At 41.6% G+C, this 25909-nt stretch overlaps 2 protein-coding genes across 5 annotated transcripts in view; both read left to right on the forward strand.

Moving 5' to 3' along the window:
• The window catches only part of Zcchc4 (zinc finger CCHC-type containing 4), a 37013-nt gene extending 20075 nt beyond the window's left edge, over positions 1 to 16938 (forward strand). For 2 of the 3 annotated variants that reach the window (XM_042674797.1, XM_042674799.1), the window contains 6 exons: positions 48 to 148; positions 8247 to 8368; positions 8613 to 8688; positions 10789 to 10840; positions 11343 to 11487; positions 16252 to 16938. In XM_042674797.1, coding sequence (XP_042530731.1) covers positions 48 to 148; positions 8247 to 8368; positions 8613 to 8688; positions 10789 to 10840; positions 11343 to 11487; positions 16252 to 16387 — 632 coding nt within the window. In that variant the 3' untranslated portion in view covers positions 16388 to 16938. The other variant, XM_042674798.1, reaches the window with a different exon arrangement.
• Positions 16939 to 22887: 5949 nt separating this feature from the next.
• Anapc4 (anaphase promoting complex subunit 4) overlaps positions 22888 to 25909 on the forward strand; it is a 39857-nt gene continuing 36835 nt past the window's right edge. For both annotated transcript variants that reach the window (XM_042674758.1, XM_042674759.1), the window contains exon 1: positions 22888 to 23161. In XM_042674758.1, the coding sequence (XP_042530692.1) occupies positions 23033 to 23161 (129 nt within the window). In that variant the 5' untranslated portion in view covers positions 22888 to 23032. The remainder of the gene's footprint in view (positions 23162 to 25909) is intronic.

Genomic DNA, 25909 nt, shown 5'->3' on the forward strand with positions numbered 1-25909 from the left:
TATCAAATCTTCCTTTTCCTTTTCTTTTTTTGTGTGTGATGCATTAGATAACAGCCACAAAGAATTGCCTATTTTCTGGATTTTCCCCTATTTTTTTGAGTCCCGAATTTGTCAGTTTTTTCCAAGCTTTGCCATGCTGGATTATCAGGTATAGTAATATTCTGTTTTCTGACATTGTTGAAGAATGGACATTAAATGAACATTAAATTATTCTGATAAGTCTATCCTTTGATTTTAGTAAACTAAAATACTTTGAGTGTATTAAACACTAAAACTGTCCCATACATAGTTTAGTTCCATGGTATTTAACTGTAATCTTTTAAAAAATGTTTTTATTGTTATTATAAAGGTGATAGACAGGTTATAGCTGTATAAGTCAGATAAAGAGTACTTCTTTTGGGTAAGAGTCATTTCTTTTTGGACAGTGTCACCTCTTCCCTCACTCTCTCCCAGTTTTCCTTCCCATCCCCACCCACAAGTTGTATGGTTCATTTTCCACATAGTGTCTAGTGAGTTCCAATGCTGCATTTTTCACCCTTTGTCCCTCCATTTCCGTCTCTCTCCTCCATCCATACTCTCCTTTTTCTCCCAAAGACAGATAAGGCAAAAATAAACAAAAACAGAAACAATAGCAAAGAAAGAACTTCTTGTTTCATTTTCTGGAGTTTATGTTGATAAATATTATTATTATTTTATTTTTTTGTCAGTTGTGGGGCTTAAACTCTGGGCCTGGGTGCTGTTTCTCAGCTCTTCAGCTCAAGGTTAGTGTTCTACCATTTGAGCCACAGTGCCACTTCTGGTTTTCTGGTAGTTTATTGGAGATAAGAGTCTCATGGACTTTCCTTCCTCGGCTGGCTTTGAACTGTGATCCTCAGATCTCAGCTTCTTGAGTATTTAGGTTTACAGGTGTGAGCCACCAGCACCTGGCTCCATTGGAGAATTGACAGCTCCTAGTTAAGGTTTTCAGCCTTAGAGTTGTAAATGCCTTTAGTAGTTGTTGACAGATAGCACCTGATTCTCATCTGTTTCCTCTTAAAGGCATATGCCATTATGAAAATGATTTCCAAGTTCTGAAAGCAATAGTGCTGCCAGACTGAGGGGAGATGCAACCTGTGATTCCACCCAGAAAAGCAGATAGTACAATTTCCAAGTATTTACTTCCACACACTTTTTTCTCTCCCTGTCTATATAGTACATTTTAAGGTAGCTATATAATCTTTATGCTTTTAATAACTTCAAATTATTTCATTAACAGGCTATGTTATTAATTCCCTTTTTGACTCTATAATGCTTTTACTTTAAAGTACTATAAATGATACTGCCATAAACATTTTTTATGCGTATAATTTCCCCATATTTTACATAATTAGATTGCCAAAGCTGAGATTACTTCTCAAATTTAAAGGACATTTTTGTAGGTATTGAGCCATATTAACAGGTTTCTTTCCAAAAATGTGTTGCTTAAATCATTTTAACCTTGACTCTGTGTGTGTGTGTGGGTGGGTGGGTGGGTGGGTGGGTGGGTGGGGAGGTGTTAACTGGGGAATGAACTCAAGGCCTCACTCCTTGCTGGCTTTTTTTGCTCAAGGCTGGTGCTTTATTACTCCTCCATTTCTTTTTTTTTTTTTTTGGGTCCAGTTGTGGGGCCTGAACTCTGGGCCTGAGCGCTGTCTCTCAGCTCTTCAGCTCAAGGCCAGCACTCTACCACTTGAGCCACAGTACCACTTCTGGCCTTTTTTTCCTGCTTATTTGGTGCTGAGGAATCGAACCCAGGGTTTCATGCATTCAGGGCAAGTGCTCTACCACTGAGCCACCTTCCCAGCCCTACTCCTCCATTTCTGACTTAAAAAAAATAATTGGAGATAAGAGTTTCTTAGATGTGTTTGTCTAAGTAGCTAGGATTACAGGCATGATTCACTGGCCCCAGACTTAACCTTGATTTCTTGAGCCCCAGTTCCAGCAAACTGTACATTAAATACCCTCATACTCTCTAGGGTTTCCGGATTTTTGTTTCTTGTCTGAGGGATACATCGAGAATTGATATTTGCAATGCAGTGATAGCTGACATATCCTAGAAGTTTTAACTAAGTGTCCAGCAGTACTTGTAGCCTTTGGTAGTGAATAATTTTCTACTCTAATGCCAGTAGATAGCCAGTGCCCCATATATGTCACAGAGTAATTGTATGAAAGAGAATGTGAGCTCTAGAGTTAAAAGAATTTTGGTTCAACTGTTTGTCCTTTCTGAAGCTTATCTTGCCAGTTTAACAACAATAACGATGACATGTCTGTCTCATGAGACAGAGCATGAGAAGACTACCCCAGTCCTTCACACACAGCAAGTGCAGAGCAAAGGCAATTGATGTCAGCATTATCATCAGATAGTCTTGTGATGCCCACAGAACTTTTCCTTGGGCCCTTTCGTACAATATCTAAGAAAAGAATATCCTTTTTTTTGGTTGTTGTTGTTTTGTTTTGTTTTTAAAGGATAGCCCAAGTCCACATTGAGAGAAGTGTTCTCTTGATGGGCAAAGGAAGGGAGATTTTTGTACAATGGATGAAAGAGGTTAAAGTGTAGGGAGGCCACCTCCATACTGCCTTGCAGTCCATGATATTAAAGAACTTGAAAATATTCTAGTTCTAGTTTTAGGGACTGGTTTCTGGCTCTACCCTATTGAGAGTAATTGTAAAACTCAATATATTGATGAAAGTAGCTTATACCTATCTATAATCCTAGCTACTCAGGAGGCTGAGATCTAAGGATCACGGTTCTAAGCCAGCCCAGGCTGGAAAGTCAGTGAGACTCTTATCTCCAGTAAACTACTCAGAGAAAGCTGGAAGTGGTTCTGTGGCTCAACTGGTAGTCCCCTAGCCTTGAGCAAAAGAAGCACAGGGACAATACCAAGGCCCAGAGTTCAAGCCCCAGGACTGGCAAAAAAGGGGGTGGGGAATCTGAGTAGGTCATGTATATCCAACAGAGTGAAAAAGTAGAGACAAAGCCAACCTTTGAAAGAAAATGAGGCCAGCCATGGTGGCACATTTCTATAATCCTAGCACTTGGAAATTGGAGGCCAAAGGATTCTGAGATTACCAATAGCTACATATATAGTGAGTTCCAGGCCAGTCTAGACTACATAGCAAGACTTTACCTGAACTAAAACAGCAAAAAATCCAAAACAAAATAAAAAATTAGAAAAGAAAAATGAGAATAAAATCTATAAAATCCACCTTAAGTTTTTCAGGATTCCTACTGAAGGTGAGAATAGGTCTGCTTATTATGTGCTTATGTTAGACACTGATTTCCTCATGTCTCATTCATCTAATTTTATTTATTGTACTTCCCCTTGAGGATTTTTCTGGCTTTAATTTTTTTTTCTTCTATTAAAAAAAAGTCTCTGGATCTGTTACTTTATGCCTCTTTTGAGCCTTTGCTTTCTTTCTTTTTCTTTTTTTTTCCTTTTGTTAATTTGACTTCATTTTTCTGGTACTTTCCTTCCTCCTCCCCTCTGCCCCCTTTTAACCTTTTTTATTAAGTGAAAGATGTGCAAGTCTCCCCTCTTCCTTCACAGACCTTGATTAATCCCCCCAACTCTATCACCAGAGGTGGTTCTAAACCTCCAAGCCAGAAGGCAAGGATGAAATCCCCAAGTCACTAAATTTATTTCTTAGAAATACTTTTTCGGAAAGAGAAAAGCAGAGATGCTGTAAATCTTTATAAAATATAAATGATGTAGACTCTTCAGTAGCTGATAAAACACTTGATAAGCAGAGAATAAAGTAGTTATCAAAGACCTAGAAAAGCATGAGTTTTATTGAGGGCAGATTAGAAAGGAAAGATGTAATAATGAAAAGAAATTCTCATTTAGAGTCTGAAGAAGTTTGAGTTCTCACACTGTCTTTTAGAAGCTAGTTAATCTTGAGGAAAGGCACTTGATCTTTTCAGGTCTCTGTTTCTTTACCTAGAAAATAAAATGATTGAAGCTAGGCTTGGTGATGCACACCTGTAATCCCACTACTTAGGAGTTGAGAGCAGCCTGTGCTACATAAGTTCTAGATAAGCAGGGCTACACAAGAAGACCCTGGTTCAAAAAATTAAAACAAGCCAGGTAGGTGCTGGTGGCGGATGCCTGCCTGCAATACTAGCTACTCAGAAGGCTGAGATCTAAGGACAGAGGTTCAAAGCCAGCCCTCGCTGAAAAGTCCCTGTGATACTCCTACCTCCATTTAACCACTCCCCCCACCTCCAAACAAAACAAAACAAAACAAACATGGAAGTGTTGCTATGGCTCTAAGCTGTAGAGGGCTAGTCTTGAGAAAAAGCTTGGGGACAGCTCCCAGTCCCTGAGTTCAAGCCCCATAACTGACAAAAAACAAAACAGAGAGAGAGAGAAAGTGCAATTAAAAGATTGAACCAGACATGGAATGGCACAGGGAAGCATAAGTTGGAAGATCTCAGGACAGGTTGGCCAGAAGCCCTACCTTGAAAATAGCCTATAGAAAAAGGGTATGGAGGCCTGGCTCACTTGGTAGGCCCTGAGTTCAAACCCTAGTAACACACAAAAAAAGTGTCTACTCATTTTGTATTAAACATTTTTTTGTGTGTGGAGTGATAAGGAGTACGAGATGTCGCTGAGAATTTCAGATCAGGTTACATGGCGAGTGGGGGTGAGGCAGGTGGTTAGGGGCATTAGTAAAAGATTGAGGGTTGGTTGGCAGAGCTGGAGAAGTGTGCTGGGATCTTTGTGAAATTAAGCTAGAGTTAAATAGGACCCTGGAGGAGCTGTGGAAGCCCTGGTACTCTTGTCTTATTTTATCTTTGCATCCTGGCCTGATGCCTGGAACATAGTAGGTACAAAACAAGTGCTGTTGTCTTGAAAGTCTTGGTTCTCAATATAACTAGCTTCAGTCTCATGGTACAGAAGAGACATTTGCGTATGGATCAAATTAAAAGTTAGAAATTGCAGAGATTTTTGTGCTTTCCCTCATTTCTATACAGTACTTCATCACATTAATCAGTTCTGTGGGAGAAATTTTCTATTTGAGAATGCCTCTCATCATCATTGTGAGCGAAATGTCAGGGATAATGATGGGAAAATGGTGTATCAGCTCTACCACTAGTGATAGGCAATTTGCAAAATTGTGTTTGCTTTACCGCACTTCCACAGGAGGTTTATTTGTGTGGATGAAGCTATGAAATATGGATGTATGTTAGAGGTACATTAATTTACTCTAGCAGCATGCATTTTACATACCATATGTTTATAGTTAATTAGCACAACAAACCCGCGTTTAAAAATAATAATAATCCCAATTAGGTTATGCAAAATCAAGCAATCAGCCACCTTTCTGACACATACATCCTCTGACTCCTTGGGTAGCCATAAAGAAATTGTTCTTTTTTTGCCCCCTCTTCCATCTGTTATCTGCTATATTACATAGGATATTCCACGTACTTGAAGTCTTTTTACAATATTATTTTACAACATTTGAAAAGCTCACTGAGATTCTCTTGGGGAAGAGCTTTTTCTTATGATCCTTGTCAGTTTCTGTTGAAAATATCTTTGTTGAACTTAATAAGGTACCATATATTTATTCACCCACACAAAGGAGTGCATTAGGGAGAAATTATGAATTTAAATCATTTTAAAAGAAAACTCTTCAAGGAACTATTTTAAGGTGATTTTGAAGTAAAATCTATTTTTGTCTCTTAGCTTCTAATAGGTAACTTATATTCATAGGACTTTGAGAGCTGGAAAGAAACATAGCCGTAACCTGGGCTGACTTCCCAAAATAATAATCCTCCCACTAAATTCACGACAAGCAGTCATCCAGCTGCACTCGAACGCTTTCACTGAGCAGAGTCCTACAGCCTTACAAGGCAACTCAATTTATTTAATAGCTCTAATCGTTAGAAATTTTTCTCATATTGAGATAAAATATGCTCCCCATTAACTTCTAACCATTGGTCCTAGTTCTGTTCTCTGAGGCAATAAAGGGCAAGTCTTAATTTCTGTTCCATGTGACACCCCTTCCATTATAAAATAGCTGTCCGTTCCTCCCTGCCTTCTCCTTTCTGAATAAACACCCCCAATTTGTTAAACTATAAATCCTATTCATTGCCATTATTTCCAGTAGAAATGAGCTAGTTTTACCAATGTCTGTCTGAAGATGCATTGGCTGAATGCAGGGCTGCAATTGAGATCTTCCTTGGGACTTCCTTGGTAGATACTGCCTATCTCAGAGGCAACCTGGGTCTGCACTCACTTCAGCATAGTCAGCTAGACTAGATGAAGCCTGTTGGCAGCCAGCCAGAAACCTCTGGGTGGGAGGTTCACGCTGCTTTGGGCATCTTCCTTCTGTACTTACTTTCTTCCTGCTGTTCAAGCAGGAAGCAGTGAAGCTTCCTGTAGGTGTTGGCATTAAGGTAGACAGGGCCTCTGAAGTATGGAGGAATCTGCCATTAGAGGCCTCTCTTCTCATCAGTTTCACATTTTTTGTAATTTGTTTATTGAATACCTGACTTGCAGAACAGTTTGCTTTTAAGTTCCTAATTCAGTTCCTTGTTCAGAATTGGGACAATTCATTATACCTTGCTTGAAAATTGGGATCCACTTATATTGAACTCATAAAACTCTCATGGTAATCTTGAGGATAGTCTGAGGCAGAGCTTCTCAAACTTGAGTGTGCCAAGAGGCTTGTTAACACAGACTGCTGGCCTCACTCCCAAGGTTTCTTACTTATTAGGTCCTCATGGGGGCACAGATTTGCACTTCTAACAAGATCCTCAGTGACACTGATGTCACCAACCTACTTTGAGAATTCCTGATGTACAGAAAGATGGACTTAGTGCCAGGCACCAGTGGCTCACTCCTGTAATCCTAGCTACTCAGGAGGCTGAGATCTGAGGACCGTGGTTCAAAGCCAGCGTGGACAGGAAAGTCTGTGAGACTCTTATCTCCAGTTAACCACCAGAAAAACAGGAAGTGGCGCTGTGGCTCAAAGTGATAGAGCACTAGCCTTAAGCTGAAGAGCTCAGGGATAGTGCCTACGCCCAAAGTTCAAGACCCATGCCCATCAAAAAAAAAAAAAAAAAAAAAGAAAGATGGATTTAGTGATCTGGTAAATACATAGCAGACCTAAAACCAAATTGAGAATGTGTATGAATAATTGGTTAGAGGAAAAGATAGAATCCACAAGGTAATTGGCTGTGGCCTAGTGTGATAGTACATGCTTGTAATCCCAGCACCTAGGAGGCAGAGGCAAGAAGATTGTGAGTTTGAGGCCTGACTCCTTCTCAAAATCAGAAAAATCATACTTGTTAGCATCAGTTGCTTTTCAAGATAATCTGATGACATGAGAAGTTGACTTAGGTATATTGAGGAAAGAGGTCAATGATTTAAATAGCTGTAGGGAGAGCAAGCATGGATATGGACCCCAGTATCCATCTCCATCTTTCTGCCTTTGACAGGCCCTGGACTAAGTGTTTTACTTCACTAAGCTCTTTTAACCTTCATAGCAACTTTAAGGTCAGAATTAGTAACCTCTTTAACAGACAGAAGGTAACCTTGGCTAAGGTCAGGTAACAGCAGTGGCAAAGCCAGTGTTGGACCCAGAATCCTGTTCTTTGTCCAAGTGTGAGGACAGCTGAGGCTGCACCTGCGCCTGGTGAGCTGAACAGACATGCAGCAACCTCACATCCCAGAGTGGAAGGTTTCAACCATGCTCACACATGTCTTCAAAGACATTAGTTCTTAATATGTCTTTCTTATAATGTCCCTTAATAGTATATAACATATATGTGCACACAACACATCTTTTTATGTTCTCAAATTCCTCTGTCAAAGGGCCTCTCCGAAATGTCCATAAATGTATGCTTGCATTTAAGAATTTATTACCTAAAAAAAAAAAAAAATTACTACTGGGTACCGGTTGCTCACACCTGCAGTCCTAGCTATTCAAGAGGCTGAGATCTGAGGATCACCATTCAAAGCCAGGAAAGCCCATGAAACTCTTATCTCCAATTAACCAGGTAAAAGCCAAAAGTGGAACTGTGGCTCAAGGGGTAGAGCACTAGCCTTGAGCAAAGAAAGCCTAAGGACAATGCCCAAGACCCTAGCTTCAAGCCCTAGGACTGGCACCAAATTACTTTAGTCTGTCCTATGTGTTTTGGCATCAGCTTATTTCTTTATTGGTTCGAGAAGCTGAGTGAATGTTGACTCATTTGAGTAAATTTTCCCTTTACTTTCTAGGTAGATTATGATAATCATGCACTTTATAAACATGGAAAGACAGGTCGGAAACAGTCGCCTGTGCGTATTTTTACCAACATTCCACTCCATAAGGTAATCCTTCCCACGGAAGAAGGTTACAGGTAAGATCACTGTAGAACTTTGAATTTCCAAGGCTGCTGAAAAGGCAGTTTTGGGCATCTCACTGCAAAGTGCCTTCACTAGTGAATCCTTTACTTCTTTTGCTTTTAAATGTGCTCCACAGGGTCATATTGAATTGAATTCTGATTGCCTCCAGTTTTGAGAGCAAGTGCTATGTACACTTGTGTGTATTGTGTGAGTCTCAGTGAACATGTGCGGTGATTTTCCTGTTTTGTTCCTTGTCAGATTTTGCCCTCTGTGTCAGCGGTACGTTTCTCTTGAGAATCAACACTGTGAACACTGTAATTCTTGCACATCCAAGGTATAGTTTTCTTCTGCAGTGCAGTCTTAATCAAATATGTTTACTAGCTCTATTACTTTTCTAAATGTTATTTGGTTAATATTCCAGTTTGTATGAATGTGTATTTTCTATTAGGTGTATTTTAATACGGTAGTACTTTATTTCTAACTATATGTGTAACATTGCCCTCCTGCTTACTTGAATTTACTTTCATATGGTAATGAATGACTGCTAAAAATTGGAGGGTTTCATGTAAAGCCTTAAGGGATGCTACACAGATCTGTCTGTTGAGGGCAAATGTATGACATTTGTTTCACATGTTGTGAAATTAACAACGGCCTCAGGAAGTAGGTGGTTACTCCCCACTTTTTTACAGCAAAGAAAGGACTCCAAGGGACATACTTCATATTTACGTATTTAGCTATTGTATTTTTCTTAATAGCCTTAAAAAAAAACACAACCAGCTTTAGATTCACAGCAAGATTACGCTAGGTTAATTGTCCAATAATCCCTGCTTCCTCCCCAGCCAGTCTCCCCCACTGTCAACACTACCCATTAGATTCAACATTTGTTACAGTAGATGCACTTGCCTGGGCATGTCATCAACACCGAGTGCACATTTCAGGTGCACTCTTGGGGCTGTACCCCAGCCCTCCAAGTGTGTTTGGGTTTGGATGAATGGGTAATGACCTGAATTTGACATTGTAGTGTCACACCAAGTGACTTCATGTTCTCTCTAAAGCCTTGTTTCCCGCCTTACTGATGGCTGGTACCACTGCTATATTCATAGTCTTTCCCACACTGTCACAGTTTGCAGTCCTACAGGATGAATGACACCTCTGTAGAGGGCCTTCTTCCACTGAATCATAGTTTTGTGTGTGTATGCGTACACACACATGCATGCACGTCCATGTGTCAGTCCTAGGGCTTGAACTCAGGGCCTGAGCACTGTCCCTGGGCTTTTTTGTTGCTCAAGGCTAGTGCTGTACTACTTGAACCACAGCTCCACTTTGATCTTTTGGAGATAATGATCTCATGGATATTCCCACTCAGGTTGGCTTTTAACTGAGATCCTCAGATCTCAGCCTCCCGAGTAACTAGGATGACAGTTGTGAGCCACCAGTGCCTACCTTGAGTAATCAGTTTTTAACATTTCTCTATCTTTCCATGGCTTCTTGTGAAAGGAATCCTATTGTCTGGATAAGTCAGTTTATTTAACTCTTCTTTTACTGAAGAGCATTTGGTTTTGCCACTTAGTAATAAATCTATTTTTAGAAGGACCATAGGATGACTCTAAAGTTTTCTTTGTTTATTTTAACTAACTCCAGTCAGAAAGAAGATAGTAAGATAGTAAGCACAAACTCTTCTCCAAAGAAATGCTGTATTTATGTAAATATTAGTAAGCATATTTTTCATAATAACATCATTTTATTTCTGACTATACTATGGTAGCATGCATCTAAGTATATTTTCAATTAGTTTAGAAATCATCTGTATTTTGCATATGGAGTTTAAAATTGAAGAATGAGATGCACATGTAGGTAGTGCAGAGAAATGACTAGCACACATACCAGAGCAGCAAAGGGAAGGAGGGCTGGTGGGGTCTACCCCTGACCTGAATGGTTAATCAATATTTTCTAATGATCCTTATCAAGTTGGACATATGTGTCTTATGCATTTGTAGGTATGTTTCATCAGAGTTTTAAAATCCTCAAATAGAAACATAAAACCTATCTTTCTAAATTACATAAAGCTATCAAATAGGAATTTCATGAAGGATTGTGTAGTATAGACCTATAAAATTACTAATCATTATTTCTCTTGAAATTTCATGTGAGTCCCTCTTTGGGAAGATTGGTTGCTTGAACTGGAGTGGATTTTGAAGATCATTTGGATAAATCTCCTAGTTACATAGTTAAGGAAATTGAGGCCCATCAAGGAGGCATTTGAGTTAAGTAGAGAAATGCATAAATTAAAATCAAAGTATTTAATTGTGAAGCCCAGAAAAGGGAGAAATAGAGATGAATAATTTACACCAATTTTAGTAAGACATTTTAATTTTTAATTGTAGAACTTGGTTGTTAATAACAAATTACATGGAGTTTGAAATTGTTTTTGCAGGATGGCAGGAAGTGGAAGCATTGCTTTCTCTGCAGGAAGTGTGTAAAGCCTTGTAAGTATGGGGTGTGGGGTGTGAGGAGGGCCTGGCGAAGCGATTTGGGTTTTTGTTCTCCCTCCATAGGATTTTTATAAAAGGCAAATAATGATGAGACCTTGCATTAACTTACTTGCTTAGTCAGAGCCAGTGGCTCATACCTGTTATCCTACCTACTCAGGTGTGACAGCCTGGGCAGCCGGATCTGTGTGGTTCAAGTAAGAGAGCGCAAGCCTTAAGTGAAAAAGCTAACAGGCAAGATTGAAAGGCCCAGAGTTCAAGCCCTGGGACTAGTATTTAAGAAAGCAAAGCAAAGAATTAAAAAAAAAAAGACAGAGAAGTGATTTATTGTGGGATTCTAACCTCTTCACTTTGGGTCTCTTTAGCCAAGCTAAAACTATCTCTGCAAATCAACTACAATATTTGAAGAAAACATTATCTCTACATCTTACTTAGAAGTTAATGAAGTGAAGAAATATATTCATGGAAGTTCCTCTAAAGCTTACTTTTTATTTTACAGCCTGGATCCACTGTAGCATTTGCGGTCACTGTGCTGTCGCAGATCATTCCTGTGCGGGCCCCAGAGCTGGCTGCTTCATTTGTGGCAACTCAGATCATAAACGCAGCACTTGTCCTAATACCTGCCTCTCCAGGGGAGCTAACAAGTCAGTTGGATTCTTTTTTTTTTTCTCACTAAAAATGTCCTTATGTACTTCATACAGAGCAGTCTGCCCAACTCTGCAGCATTCAGAGGAGGCAGAAGCCCTGTGTATTAGTTGTCTGGACCGGGAAGGATGGATGAGTGGAAGAGCTTGCTTCACAGAGTCATAGGTTTAGACAGCAAAATAACCAAAGTGTAAGGTTAAAGTGATTAACTTTACATGTTCTGTGGTCCATGTGACATTAGAGCTTTGGGATAAGAGGTTAGGTTTTCCTGAGGAGCAAGACAGTGAAGTGAGACTTGGACCACCTGAGAGTTGATGGCCAGAAGGGTGGAGAACGCATTTCAGATTGACTGCAGTGTGTGTTACACAGCAGACAAGTGGTGTTACTTCTTTACAAATCTTATCAGATTTCTAGAAAATACTTAGAATATATTTAGATAAGCTTAATACTTTTTTTTTTTTTTTTTGCCAGGCCTGGGGCTTGAACTCAGGGCCTGGGCACTGTCCCGAGCTTCTTTAGCTTGAGGCTAGCACTCTACCCTTTGAGTCACAGCACCACTTCTGGCATTTTCTGTTTATGTGCTACTTAGGAATCGAATCTGGGGCTTCATGCATGCTAGGCAAGCACTCTACCACAAAACCACATTCCCAGCCCTTAATGCTTAAATATTAAAAAAAAATTTTTTCACTCTTTCCTGCCAATCTCAAACTTTTATTGTCTTTTATTTTTCATGATTAGTTTAACTTCTTCCACCAATGTTTGGTATTGATTATAACTCACATTAAATTCCAACAATGATAATGTCATATTTAGAAAAACGATTGCTGTTTCTCAACTAGGGTCATTTGAATGATTATACTGTTCCTTGAACATAGCCTGTGCACAGTGGCACACACCTGTAATCCCAGCCTCGCAGGAGGCATAGGCTTGTGTCTGAAGCCAACCCTCGAAAGAAAACAAGAGACTCTTGCCTGAAAAATAACTAAAGCAAAAAGGGCTGGGTGTGGTTCAAACAGTAGAGGACCTTCCCAGCAAGTTCATGGACCTGAGTTCAAACCCTTGTACCGCCAACATAAAAACACCTTAACATCCCATAGTTAAATCAGCCAGGTTTAACATTAGAAGAAAATTGAGATTATGAATAATGTTTTGGACTATCATATGCCTTGTGATGAAAAACATTACTAATAGAGGTATTTAATGTTTTAATAACTTTATGCTTATAATTCTTTTAAAAATTAAATGAAATTGGGAGCAATGAAAAACTTTTTTCTACTAAAGTCTAGACACTTATTCTGCCTATTATTTAAATAAACTAATTCATATATTTACCTTTTTTTTTGGTTGCTTATAGGGCTTGAACTCAGCCTGAGCACTGTCTCTGTGCTCTTTTACTCAAGGCTTAGTACTGTACCACTTTGAGCCACAGCTTCACTTCCAGTTTTCAGGTGGTTAATTGGAGATAATAGGCTCATAGACTTTCCTGCCTGGCTGGCTTTGAACTGTGATCCTCAGATCTCAGCCTCCCGAGTAGCTAGGATTACAGATGAGTGCCCAGATATTTACTTTGTTTTGTTCATTTTCAAAAGTAGTCCAAGGTAAAAGTAGAACTATTAAAAAATAAATAGGTTGCACCCAGAATCTTCCAAACTTGTTACCTTAGAAATCCTCAGGACTTGACCACCCTGTTGCATGTACTGGATCGGGAACATTGTGTCACTTGCAGTGTAATTTTGAGTGAAAACAAGTAGGCGCCATGCTCAGCCTTTAATTGTAGGCTCTTCATTGCTTCTTAAACAGCTGTGATAGTAACATTGTTTTCATGGGTGAGATTATATATCATCCCTCAGTATTAGACTTGATCAATTTTCATTCTAAGAACAAATCCCTTGAGATGTGGTCTACCTGATAACTCTTACCTGGTATTACTTGTTTCTGAGAGGACTTCTAAACTCCTGTTTACAGTTACCACTCTCAAAACATTTTCATAATGAAATTGATAAGCCAAGATTTCCTTCTTTATAATAATAAAAAGAATTTAAATTTCATAGCCTTTGTAGCATACATGGCATGAAGGGTCCTTTCAACTTATGCTTTGTACAGCTTTGTCTGCTATTTTTGCTTAGTGTTAATTTTTCTTCAGCTGTGAGCTGGAATGCTAGCTCCATCTCGTGGTGAACACTCCTTCTAGCAGTTATGTAAATCCTATAATTTAGAGGACAAAGACTAGGTCAATGTAATTTTAAGACAAAATGAAACAATTGATTTATACTGAATCAGAGTTCAAAGACTTATCTCTAGAAGGTTTTGTTTATTCACATTATAAAAGAATAGTTTAAAATATTTTCCTTCTACATTTACTGTATCCCCAAATGAATCAGTTTTATTTTTAGACCTGCTTATGAGTGGATGAACTGAATTGGAATTTAAAGTTTGTATACTGGGACCCATGGCTTCATTGACTTTACTATTACAGATTATACTTCATTGAATTTGCTAAATTATTGCCAATCAGGACTTATCCTACTTTAATAGTAGGGGAAAGAAGAGATTTATATCACATGCACAAAGCAGTAAGACAATGAGTTTTATTTTGCTTTGTTTCGGTTGAGTCTAAACCTAATCTCAGTTAACAAAAACTGAAGAATGCCTTATAATCATCAGACAAAACATGAACATTGTTGACATGCCAAATGGTACCTTAATACCATGTTAAGATCTCTTAACTGTATTTTTGTAGCATGTTGATTCTATTTTTTAATTAAAAAATTATTATAAAGTTGATGTACAGAGGGGCTACAGGAGTACAGTTATTTACCTTTATGTAAAGGGTACATTACTTTTTGGACAACATCATCTCTTCCTCGCTGTCTCTGTTGGTTCTAATTTTATTTTGTCACTTGAACCACAGCTCCACTTCTGGCTTTTTCAGTACTTAATTGAAGAAAAGAGTCTCATGGAGGAAGTGGTGCTGTGGCTCAAGCAGTAGAGCACTCGCCTTGAGCTGAAGAGCACAGGGACAGCACCCAAGCCCAGAGTTCAAGCCCCACAGCCGACCAAAAAAAAAAAGTCTCATGGATTTTCCTCTGTCTGGGCTGGCTTTAAACTGCAATCCATGGGGCTGGGAAGGTGGCTTAGTGGTAGAGTGCTTGCCTTGCATGCGTGAGGCCCTGGTTCGATTCCTCAGCACCACGTAAACAAAAGGCCAGAAGTAGCAATGTGGCTCAAGTGGTAGAGTGCTAGCCTTGAGCTGAAGAGCTCAGGGACAGCGCCCAGGCCTAGAGTTCAAGCCCCATGACTGACAAAAAAAAAAAAAAAAAATTAAACTGCAATCCTCAGATCTCAGCTTCCTTGATAGTATTATTATAGGCATTAGTCATTGGCATCCAGCTAAAAATTTTATTTTAAACTTAGTATGCATTGTAGTATATGAGGGAGTTTCACTGTAATATATCCATGCATTCTCACTGTGCAGACTGAGTAAATTCATTGCTTCCACCATATTCCTATTCCTTCCTCCCTCTTTCCCATGGTATCCTAGTTCATGATGCCAAAAAAGTATAGAAAAATGTGAAGTCAAGTTAAAATTCTACACGGTGGTCATGTGAAACTCTCATTGATAGAAGTACTTACTGATCGATTCCTGTGTGGCTAGCTTCTTCCGTATCTGATTAATGTGTGGTGGAGTGATCACTGTGAAGATGATTAAGAGCACACAGGTCCTAGAATTAGGCTGTTCCTGCCACTTCCTCCCTATGTGCTCATAGGACATCAGAGCCCCTGTCTCTTATAAAAAATGACACGGGGGTGGGCTGCCTTGCTCAGTTTCCCAGCTCCTTGGAGTCAAAGGTTATACACATTCACTTTTGTATCTCCAGTACTAATACATACAGTATTGAATGAGCCAATAGTGGGGCCCAAGTCTCACCCACTCAGGGATTCCATATTGTAAATGAAGCCCTTTTTTGAGGTTTTTGTCCTGGGAATCCAGCTCATGGTTACTTACAAGATGGGGCTCATTTCCAGGTGTGTTAGTGCTATTATATTAGTACCAGCTCCTGCCTGTTCTTTGGTACTTGCTAGTATAATGGCATCTTTCTGCTATAATGGAGGAGTAAACGAATGGCCAATAATCTTTCCCAGCCCAAACTACCTGAGAACATGAGAAACAGAGAATATGTTCAGATATGGTGTTGTTAGAAGGAAAATTCCAGCCTGTTCAGTTTGAACTTAGTCTTCACGAAGTTGAGGACATCAGCGGTGACCAACGAGCCCCTTGTCAGGATTTTCAGGCCTATGTAGAGAAGAAGTTAGTGCCAGGCAGAAAAAAGGGCCCTCAAGCATGGCCAGATTTTTGTTGTGTATTTTGTATCCCTGTAAACTGTATCATGTGTGAACCTCCCTGTCCTCAAAAATACAATTTGAGGGGCTGGGTCGAGCAGTGTAAGGGGGTACCCTAATCCCCAAAGCTGCAAGTAGCCTCACTGACATGGTTGCCTTCCCTGTGGTGCAGTTGTTCTCAATAGCTTGCTCTAACTCTGTAGTAACCATGTTTTAAAGAAATGTGTTTTCTCAAACATTTTGCTTGATCAGGCCTCTGGCTATTGTTACGGTTTAGGATACTGGAGATTTATGCTTACAATACAGTAAATTCTTTCCCTTCTTCTATTTTCTTATTTGGCTAGCTGGTTAATTGAACTTCCACATAATTACATAATTCACTGTGTTCATTTTACAAAATAATTTAGCACCTTGTTTTTCAGGGCTGTCAGAAAGCAGAAGCAAAGAAAAAGTAATAAGATGAAAATGGAGGCCACTAAAGGACAGTCCATGAATCAAACGTCTGTTATCAGGAGAAAGAAGAGGAGGGAAAGAGTCCATCAATATCTTTGCTCTTAAATGTCCAGTGACTCGAGAATAAGAAAGATTTATAGTCCAACCTTTGATGCCATTTTCTGCAAGTGCCACGCTGGCGTTAAATTCAGTCGCTTTCAAAGGTATGTACCTTCCTGAGCTCTGTAACAGGCAGGTGGCATTTGCTGTTCCCAGTCCCCTCCTCTGCCTCCTGGGAGACCTGGGGAGTTTTCCATCGTTCGGCTGATTTCCTGGCACTCTCTACATGCTTTCTCCCTCTTTAAGTCTCTCCCAGTCTTAATTATTTTGGCCTCTGTCTTAAAAAAAAGAAAAAAAAAGGCATTCGAAGTTCTTTGCAGACAATGTCAGAAGAAAATGGAAGTAAAAACCTGTGACCTTTTATGTTAAGATGTGAATATTTTTTGTGTGTGTGTTAAATACTTGGCAATGGTTTAAACTCCTCTCAAAGTAAAGATGGATATACAAATTTTTTAGGTTGTATCTAAAGATGATGGGGAAGAATTTTTACAAAGCACTGTAGGCTATAAAGATTATGACTGTAATTATATTACTATTAAATATTTATTTTTCTTGTACCTTTTGCCCTTGTCCTTTGATGAATCACTTAGATGTTGGGTGAATGAGATATTCAGAATCAAGACTGGCTCTGTCACTGCATTTCTTCTGTGCCCTAGGTTTTATCTTGTTTTTGGTTTTTGTTTGTTTGTTTTTCTGAGATAAGTAACTGGGGCTGGCCACAAACTCATGATCTTCCTGTCTCAGACTCCTGAGTGCTGGGATTACTGGTGTGAACCACCACTCCTGGCTCAGTTCATCTCTTTGTGGAAGTAGTTGGTAGCAGAATGCAGGAGAGTGATCAAACTTCTCATTCTTGTCCTGAAACATATTTCCTAGTCTTGGCCAAGTCACTCTTACATGTAAGTCCCAGTGTTTTCATTGATGACAATGGATCGTAATGTCTGTCTATTAGGATTAGGCTATAACTGTGAGGTTTGCTTTGTGGTTATGTGAGCCATGTGCCTGGCTGATAGTTCTCTCCTATTGGAGGCAAGAGTTCTGTTCAGATGATCGCTACTGAGGCCTATGGCAATCATCTTGTGTTCCAGTGCTGCAGCTCTGGAGAGAGTCATTTGATCTCCCAGAACAAACAATTCTTCGCTCCATTTCTCTGCCAGGTATCTGAACATTATTTCCTTAAAATGGAATCATTTTGAATGACTTGAAATTTGCAAAGTGACTTTTCTCTTGTTCCCAAATAACTGCTGTGGAGCTGATTTGGAGGCCTCCATGTGGGATTTAGCTTGAGCTCTGACAGCACAAGACCATCTGGCACTTACATTTCAGGTAACCATGGCTGTTAGCATGGCCCACACCAACAGGGTAGTGGTGTACACAGGCTACATCAAAGATGAGTTAAGTTCTGGGATTTAATAAGCATTAGAAAATGCTTCTCCTGTCTCCCTGGTTTATTTTGTGTTGCCATTGTTTTTCCTTTTTTTTTGCTTTGCCTGTTGGATGAACCCAGAGTCTTGTGCCTGCTGGATAAATGCTCTACCACTGATATACATCTCCAGCTCTATCTTTCCCATTTGTCCTGGGGACTGCTGTGATGATAGGAGAGACAGAGTGGAGATGACAGGATGAAATATGAACTCTAAATCATTTTGAGTTTCCTTCTCTGATGCCAGCCTGGGTAGGGACATTGCCTGATTTTATGGTGTCCACTATATCATAGTAAAATCTGTTGTATTTGCCACTGAAACTCACCCACCTGTGGGACCACGACTGCCAGATAATTGGGTCCTGATGGCCAGTACTTATTCTCGTCTTCATATTCCTTAATTGTAAGGTTACATCAGTTGTAAAATACACCATTGAAGCCTTGCACAATGGCATGCACCTGCAATCCCCATTACTCTGGAGGCTGAGATGAGAGGCTGCAGCAGGAGGATTGCTTGAGCCCAGTTGTTAAGGACCATCTCATTCAATAGAAATGTGACCCTGTCTTTTTTTTTTTTTAAAGCACTACTGATTTTTTTTCATAGCATCCCTATAGAAAACAAATGTTTTATTGTACATAATTTTTATTAGGGCTGGGAGGTAGCTCAGTGGCAAAGTGCTTGCCTAGCAAGTGCAACATCCTGGGTTTGATCCTTACTACCAAAAAAGAAAAAAGAAAAAAGAAAGCAGTTAACTATCCTCCTCCCACCTCCCACCCCCAAAAAATCTTAGTTATAGTAAAAATTAATATACCAGGGCTGGAAATGTGGCTTAGTGGTAGAGTGCTTGCCTAACATGCATGAAGCCCTGGGTTCGATTCTTCAGTACCACATAAACAGAAAAAGACAGAAGTGGCACTGTGGCTCAAGTGGTAGAGTGCTAGCCTTGAGCAAAAGAAGCTCAGGGACAGTGCCCAGGCCCTGAGTTCAAGCCCCAGCACTGGCAAAAGAAAAAGAAAAAGCCAAATCTTTGAGTTTGTGTCTATTCTTTTCAAATATTTAGTATGAGGGGGGCGGGGGAAGGGGTGAACTACTTTTGAAATACAAAACCACAGTCTTAAAAGGGTTGGTGGTGTGCTGCCCCCTCTTGTATTATTTTCTTGGTGCTCTCTTCAGTGGAGTGGTGCATCTTTGGTCGTCACAGATGCTTTATACATGTAACTTCTGCCCTATTAGAATGGCAGTGCACTTATTTTAGTTCTGTATAGGATAGAAGCTCATTGACAGCAGAGGTTGGTTGCTGTCATTGAGTTTGCCATTGGAGTTTCGAGAACAGTGCCTTGTTATACAGTGATACCTGAGATTCCTCCATTGCATGTGGCTTTGGTGACTGGGGAACAGTGGCCAGAATAACATGTTCTCCTGGTATCCCATGCTCACAAGTACCCACTCATTGAATGGAAGCACCATTCAGCAGACCACTTTTTGCCTCAGAGCTCTGACTATATAGAAGATGCTAACACCCTTAGTGCTACTTGGGTAAGGAAAGCTTCCGCCAAAGGAAAATCCAATTTCACTTATTTAATGTGATTTTAATTGGGGAACATTAGGACATGGGATAAATTACTGGAGGGTTAACTAAAAAGGTCATTGCAATAAAGTAACGATAAGATCACTGCTGTTTGGTTTGGGGCATTTTAGTATAAATGTTAACTCAGCAAGATTGGGGAAAATAACACCAGAAGTCAGCAAGAAGATCTCAGAGCTATAAGAGGTGAATTTTATTCCATGAACAATCTCTAGACTGTGAAAGTGTTTATATAGTCTAGACTAACAGAGGGATGGTAATGGGTGAGTGCTAAGAAACTAAACCTGTAATGTAGTTGTAATCCCAGTTGTTAGGGAGGATTATGAGTTTGAGACCAATCTGGACTACACAGTGAGACTAAGTAGATGGGCCAGCTTCATCACCAAATGGGAAGCCAGGAATGGGAGACAACTGGAGGAAGTCAGCTGCTGACTAATTACTTTTTAGTTACTGCTGGAGCCAGATAAAGCAAAAATATCCCTAGAAAAATCGGCTTCAACTTCTGCATCCATCCAATCAGTCACATGCTAAAATCCCCCTTCCTCCCCCAAAGGAATAGTACCTTTTTGTGACCTACAAGTTTTCACAAATATGTTGTGAACATCAACTTTATAAAAAGTTTTATTCTTCAGGGTGGATATGCCACATCTTTTAAAAGAGAAAGCACATTTATTTATTTGTTTATTGCCAGTCCTGGGGCTTGAACTCAGGGCCTGGGCACTTTCCCTGAGCTTCCTTTGCTCAAGGCCAGCACTCTACCACTTGACCCACAGTGCCACTTCTGGCTTTTTATGTTTATGTGGTACTGAGGAATCGAACCTAGGGCTTCATGCATGCTAGGCAAGCACTCTACCACTAAGCCACATTCCCAGCCCCCAAAATGGTTCTTAAAGTTGGGCACAGGTAGGTGGCTCATGCCTATAATACTAACTACTTAGGAAGGAGGCTGATATCCAGGTCAAGAGGCTGACCTGGAAATCCAAGTCTTTGCTCAGGCCCTCGCTTAAGCCTGCCTTTCCCACTGTTGGCCATCATGGACAGATATTCATGCCACCTTGACTTCAACTGTCCTTACCAAACTCCTTTGCTTTGGTCTACTTTGGTCTCCTCATTCCCAACTACCTTAAACCTAGCCTCTGAGTTGGCTCTGAGTCTGTACCCAAATATTCCAGACTTGGAGTCTCAACGATTCCTTTCCTTCACCAGTACCCCTAGGAATGTTTTTAGAATCAACCCTCCTATCATCTTTTTACTGACAGTCCTTTCCTTTCTAACTCATCACCCTTGACATGAGAATTAAAGCCCTAAATAGCCAGAGAACTTGTGTGGAACTGTACACTCTCCTCCCCACCCTCTCAATCTTAGGCAGCTACTCATACTATAGTGTGAAAACACACCACAGGTATGAGCTAGCCTAGTGACTTATTTTGTCCCTTTTTCCCCTCCCGTCTGGTATCATTAAAAAGCATGGCTAGCGAGGTGCCAGCTGTAATATCAGATACTCTGCTGGAGATCTTAAGATAATGGTTTGAAACCAGTCTAGGCAGGAAAATCCATGAGACTCTTTTTTTTTGGGGGGGGGGGGCGGTCTGGTTGTGGGGCCTGAACTCTGGGCCTGGGTGCTGTCCCTCAGCTCTTCAGCTCAAAGCTAGCGCTCTACCACTTGAGCCACAGCGCCACTTCCAGCTTTTTTTCCTTTTGCTTATGTGGTGCTGAGGAACTGAACCCAGGGCCTCACGCATGCAAGGCAAGCGCTCTACCACTGAGCCACCTTCCCAGCCCATCCATGAGACGCATCTCCAGTTAACCACCAGAAAGGCCAGAAGTGGAGCTGTGGCTCAAGTGGTAGAATGCTAGCCTTGACCAAAAAAACTAAAGGAGACAAGCCCCAGTACCGACACACACACACATACATACACACACACACTACCACCACCACCACCACCACCAACAAACAAATGCTGCTTCCCTGAGCCTTTCTTTTCTGCTTGATTCTCTGCCACAAAATCAGAAATGAGCATGTTTGATAAAGCAATATTCCCACAAGGAGGAAAACAAACCATGGGTGAAGGTAAAAGCCTCCTTTTGAGGGCAGAGAGAAAAAGGAAAAGCTGGCAATACCATAGCAAAATCTTGTCCTATGATTGCTTTGATCATGTTCAGTAACAGCCCTTGCCCTGCTCCCTAACACTTGCAGCCAGACTGCAGTTTCCTGCCCACATCTTGCCTGCCACATCTGTGCCGTTTCCTGTCTTGTACTGCCCCTCTAACATTAATGTTGCACACTCTCACCCTTGATAGCACTGTGTTAACTGATAGCTCCATGAAGTCATTTTCCTGAGTTGTATGGAGCTAACTATTCAGGCTAACGTCATGGAAAATGGTACGTTTATAACAAGGCCACGTGTGGTGATGAGCAGTTGTTAGTTAGCCCAGCACTCAGGAGACTGAGGCAGAAACATCGAGAGTTCCAGGCTAGGCAAGGCTACAAACTGAGACTGTCACAAGGTAGCCTGAGAAAAGATGGAATGTGTTCTCTGTAAAGAAGCATCAGGTCGCCGGACGCTGGTGGCTCACACCTGTAATCCAGGAGGCTGGATTACAGATCTCAGGAGGCTGAGATCTGAGGATCGCGGTTCAAAGCCAGCCCTGGCAGGAGAGACCGTGAGACTCCTATCTCCAATAAACCACCAGAAAACCGGAAGTGGCGCTGTAGCTCAAGTGGTAGAGCGCTTGCCTTAAGCTGAAGAGCTGAGGGACAGCGCCCAGGCCCAGAGTTCAAGCCCCATGGCCGACCAAAAAAAAAAAAAAAAAAAGAAGCATCAGGTCGATTCTGGTTTACAGGTCATCTGGGAGGCTGGAAGCCTTGGTTGTACAAACCACATCCTTTCACACAGCCATAGGATTGTGGCTGTGAGGCACACGTTTGAAGGATGAGGAGTCCAAGAATGTCAGGGAGCTTGGAAGCAACCCGTCTCACCCTCTAGCTTTGACTTAAGAACTGGAATTATTTGAATACTGAGTCCCATCCGGTGTTAATTTTCTCTTAAGCTGGGTTTTCAAAAAGTTCCATGCAACCAGGGCTGTTGACGGCTGAAAGTTTACACTGTTTCTGAAGCCCTCACCTTTGACGGTCTCCTTCCCACAGCAGTGAAAATTCCAGAGAAACGATAAAGACCTGCAAGTGCAGCCACAAGCACGCACAGACTTATACCTTCCCTAAAGACTGGTGGGCTGCCCTGCCCACCCTGGTCCCTCCATCCGCTAGGTCTAGGCTTTGCCCCGCCCACTCAGACCCCGACCCCGCCCCGCAGGCCCCAGGCCCCGCCCATCCACATCAGCGCGCGCCACGCCCACATGGCCGCCACGCCCTCCCAGACCTAGCTTTGCCCACGCGCTGTCCATTGCTCTCGCGAGGACACGGGGCGCAGGCGCCGGAAGTTCCCGGAGCGCGCGGTGAGGTGCGGCGCGGCGGGGCGGGGCCGGGCCGAGGAGGGTGGGGCTGGGCACGGCCTCCCCGAACGCGTCGCCTGCCGAGCGGAGCTCCTCACCCCCGGCCCCGCCGCGGCCAGGGCTTTCCGTGGAAGGCCCGTGGCCTGGAACTCCGCCCGCCTCCGGCAGTGTCTCTGCAGGGCCGCCCCCATGTTGCGATTCCCGACCTGCTTCCCGTCCTTCCGGGTGGTGGGCGAGAAGCAGCTCCCGCAGGAGATCATCTTCTTGGTCTGGTCGCCCAAGCGGGACCTCATTGCGTTGGCCAACACCGCGGGCGAGGTAAGTGAGCCTCGCGGCGGGGCCCGGCGCCGCCCGCCCGCCGCGGGGCCTCGGCCGCCCGGGCCTGGGTCTCCCCGCGTGCAGGCCCGGCGGACCTCCCACCGCGGCCTCTCGGGGCGGCCGGCCACTTCAAGTGAGGATTGCGAAGGCCCACATCTGCAGAGGCCCACATCTCCGGGACCCGCTGGAACACGGTGCAGCAGGCAGGCATCCTGGCAGGGCTGTGGGCCGGATCCGAGGCCGCAAAAACAAAGATGAGTTCTTGCCCAGCCTTGCAGTGAATGTGCAGGGCCAAAGCTGCTCAGGGGTAGGCCTGAGGATTTCTGTGCGGTTATCCACGTCTCTTTACCTAGGTTTAAGTTAGCCAGCCCCCATTAGTACAATGACATTTCCCTAGAAAGAAAGAGAGGATGTTTCTCTTGATTCCTGAGATCATTTCTGTGGACGTTGTCAATTAGCATTGTTAATTTTACATGAGAAATGTGGAGATGCTTCAAGTTGGAGCTGATAGTATTCAACTTTCCGCCCAGAGGTATGACTACCTCACAGATATCTTAAGGAAACCTTCATCAGTGTGCAGGTTTTCTGTTTAAGCCTTCGGGGAAGTTTTCCCAATAGTGACCAGGTAAAGTCTTGCTCTGGGAGCAAAGTGGGGAAAAGAAGGTTGATAAGGAAAGCTTAGCAGCCTGCAATACTTCATCACCATGTTGATCCAGCCACTAAGGTTTTGACGTCTACTTTCTCTGGGCCCTATAGGAATCTTCCCTTTTCCATCTCCCAGGATGCTTTGGAAATTTGTCATGGCTCTTAAGAGTAGTGTCAGTGGTAGTACAGCCATGGCAGTAAGAGGGAAGGTAGACAGTATAGGCATCAGTATAACCATGTTGAGTGTGAGTGAACACTGTTGCTTTTATTTCTCTAAGCAAGGAGGGAATTGACCTTGAGTAACTATGCAAAAGATAACTTTGGGAGTTAGAGGAAGACAAAGATGTGAGAAAGCTGACAAGGCAGGTATCCAATCCCAGCAGAATTACTGGTTTCTTAATTGCTCTATGAAGCTAATGATTCCATAATTTTAGAGAAATCAGCAAGTGTACACATTTATTCATTCCATTTGGCAGTGTTGGTGCAGGCACCATTGGGTTTAACCAGGATTATTTTGCTCATGTGCAAAGGAGTTCATGTTATGTGCAAGGAGTGGAGTAACAGGAATGACCTTTTTAATATTTTCATTTATTATAATTGCATAATGGTTCATGTGCTTTGATGTTCTTCTGTACAATGCTAAGAATTGGAGAAAATACTGAAAGGAAATTCTTTTGAATTCTTTTTTTGAAATTTAATGAAATTTTTATCTTGACAATACTAAAATATTTTAGGTTGGATTATAAATTTACTACATGAGCATATTCCATATTAGATCTAGAAAATGTAATCACTGAAAAGATATCGTTTACAGTAGTAAACACTTTTTAATAATCATACCAAACTTCTGACTAAATCACGCAATGTAAAAATGAAGGTATGGGGCTGGGAGGGTGGCTCAGTGGTAGAGTGCTTGCCTCACATGCATGAGTCCCTGGGTTCACTTCCTCAGTATCACATAAGCAGAAAAAGCCAGAAGTGGAGCTGTGGCTCAAGTGGTAGAGGGACAGCGCCCAGGCCCAGAGTTCAGGCCCCATGACAGACCCAAAAAAATAAAATTAAATTAAAAAATGAAGGTATAAATTATGTCCCTCCCCAAAATACATAGACAAACAAAAAGAACACAGAAAAGATATACACTTACAAATAAATAATGCAAAATTATCTCTTCAAGATATTTTTAAATAAAAAGGAATTGTACATAATATTAGGAAATCTGCATTTTTATATGAAGAATATTGAGTCTATTTTTCTAAGTCAAAGAATGATGAACTTTTGATTCTCACCTGATCAAGGTGGAGAATTGAAGGTACGTGTGGAGTAAAGAACAAATCAGTGCTGGATTTAATGGATTATATATCCTGGTTAGGTGGTATCAGATAGGAGCTGAAAGAGAAGCACTGGATGGAAAGTGGGAATGGAAGTTTGAAATAGATTTTAATAGCATTGTAGTGATCAGACCAAGGGTGTGATTTTAGCTGTGGCTGAGGTAAGGTACAAACTGTGATCATTGAAGACATAATTGAGAACTGTCACTTTGATGACAGTTGAGTTGAGAAGTATGAGTGTGCCAAGAGTCCACGTCTTCAAGGAGGAGGGGAATGACCTAGGATTCTGTAGATACTAGAATCAAGAGAGGGTAGGAAGTGATCACAGTTGTATTTAATCAGTTATGGGATTTTTGGAGAAGAGAAGTCATCCAGAAATGCCAGGGGACATTAAAGAGGACATCTGCCTTTCTCAGTAGTAATAGTGCAGGGGACTGCAGTTTGCAACATGGCCTTCTCCTGAAAATATTACAGGGAAGTAGTGTGAGAAGCACCTTTCAGAGGAAAAAATAAAGAATTGGGGCATTATGATGATTAACTGACTGTGATTAGAAGAAGGGTTTCAGAAGTAATGAGTGGTAGAGATGCTTCATCAGTGGGTCATGCCCAGGAGGCAGCAGTTCCTGTGAGTCCTGGGTTCCTTCTGGTGACTGATATCACCAGGGATGTAGGATGCTTTGCACTGTGAAGTAAGACACAGGGTGATAAGGCTGTTTTTAGGATCTAAGTTGGGTAAGTAGGGTGAGAAGTCTTTTCAGGAGCTTTTGCACTTCTG

The sequence above is a fragment of the Dipodomys spectabilis genome, unplaced genomic scaffold (genome assembly GCF_019054845.1).
Source record: "Dipodomys spectabilis isolate Male_0828 unplaced genomic scaffold, ASM1905484v1 ptg000021l, whole genome shotgun sequence".
NCBI classification, from domain to species: Eukaryota; Metazoa; Chordata; class Mammalia; order Rodentia; family Heteromyidae; genus Dipodomys; species Dipodomys spectabilis.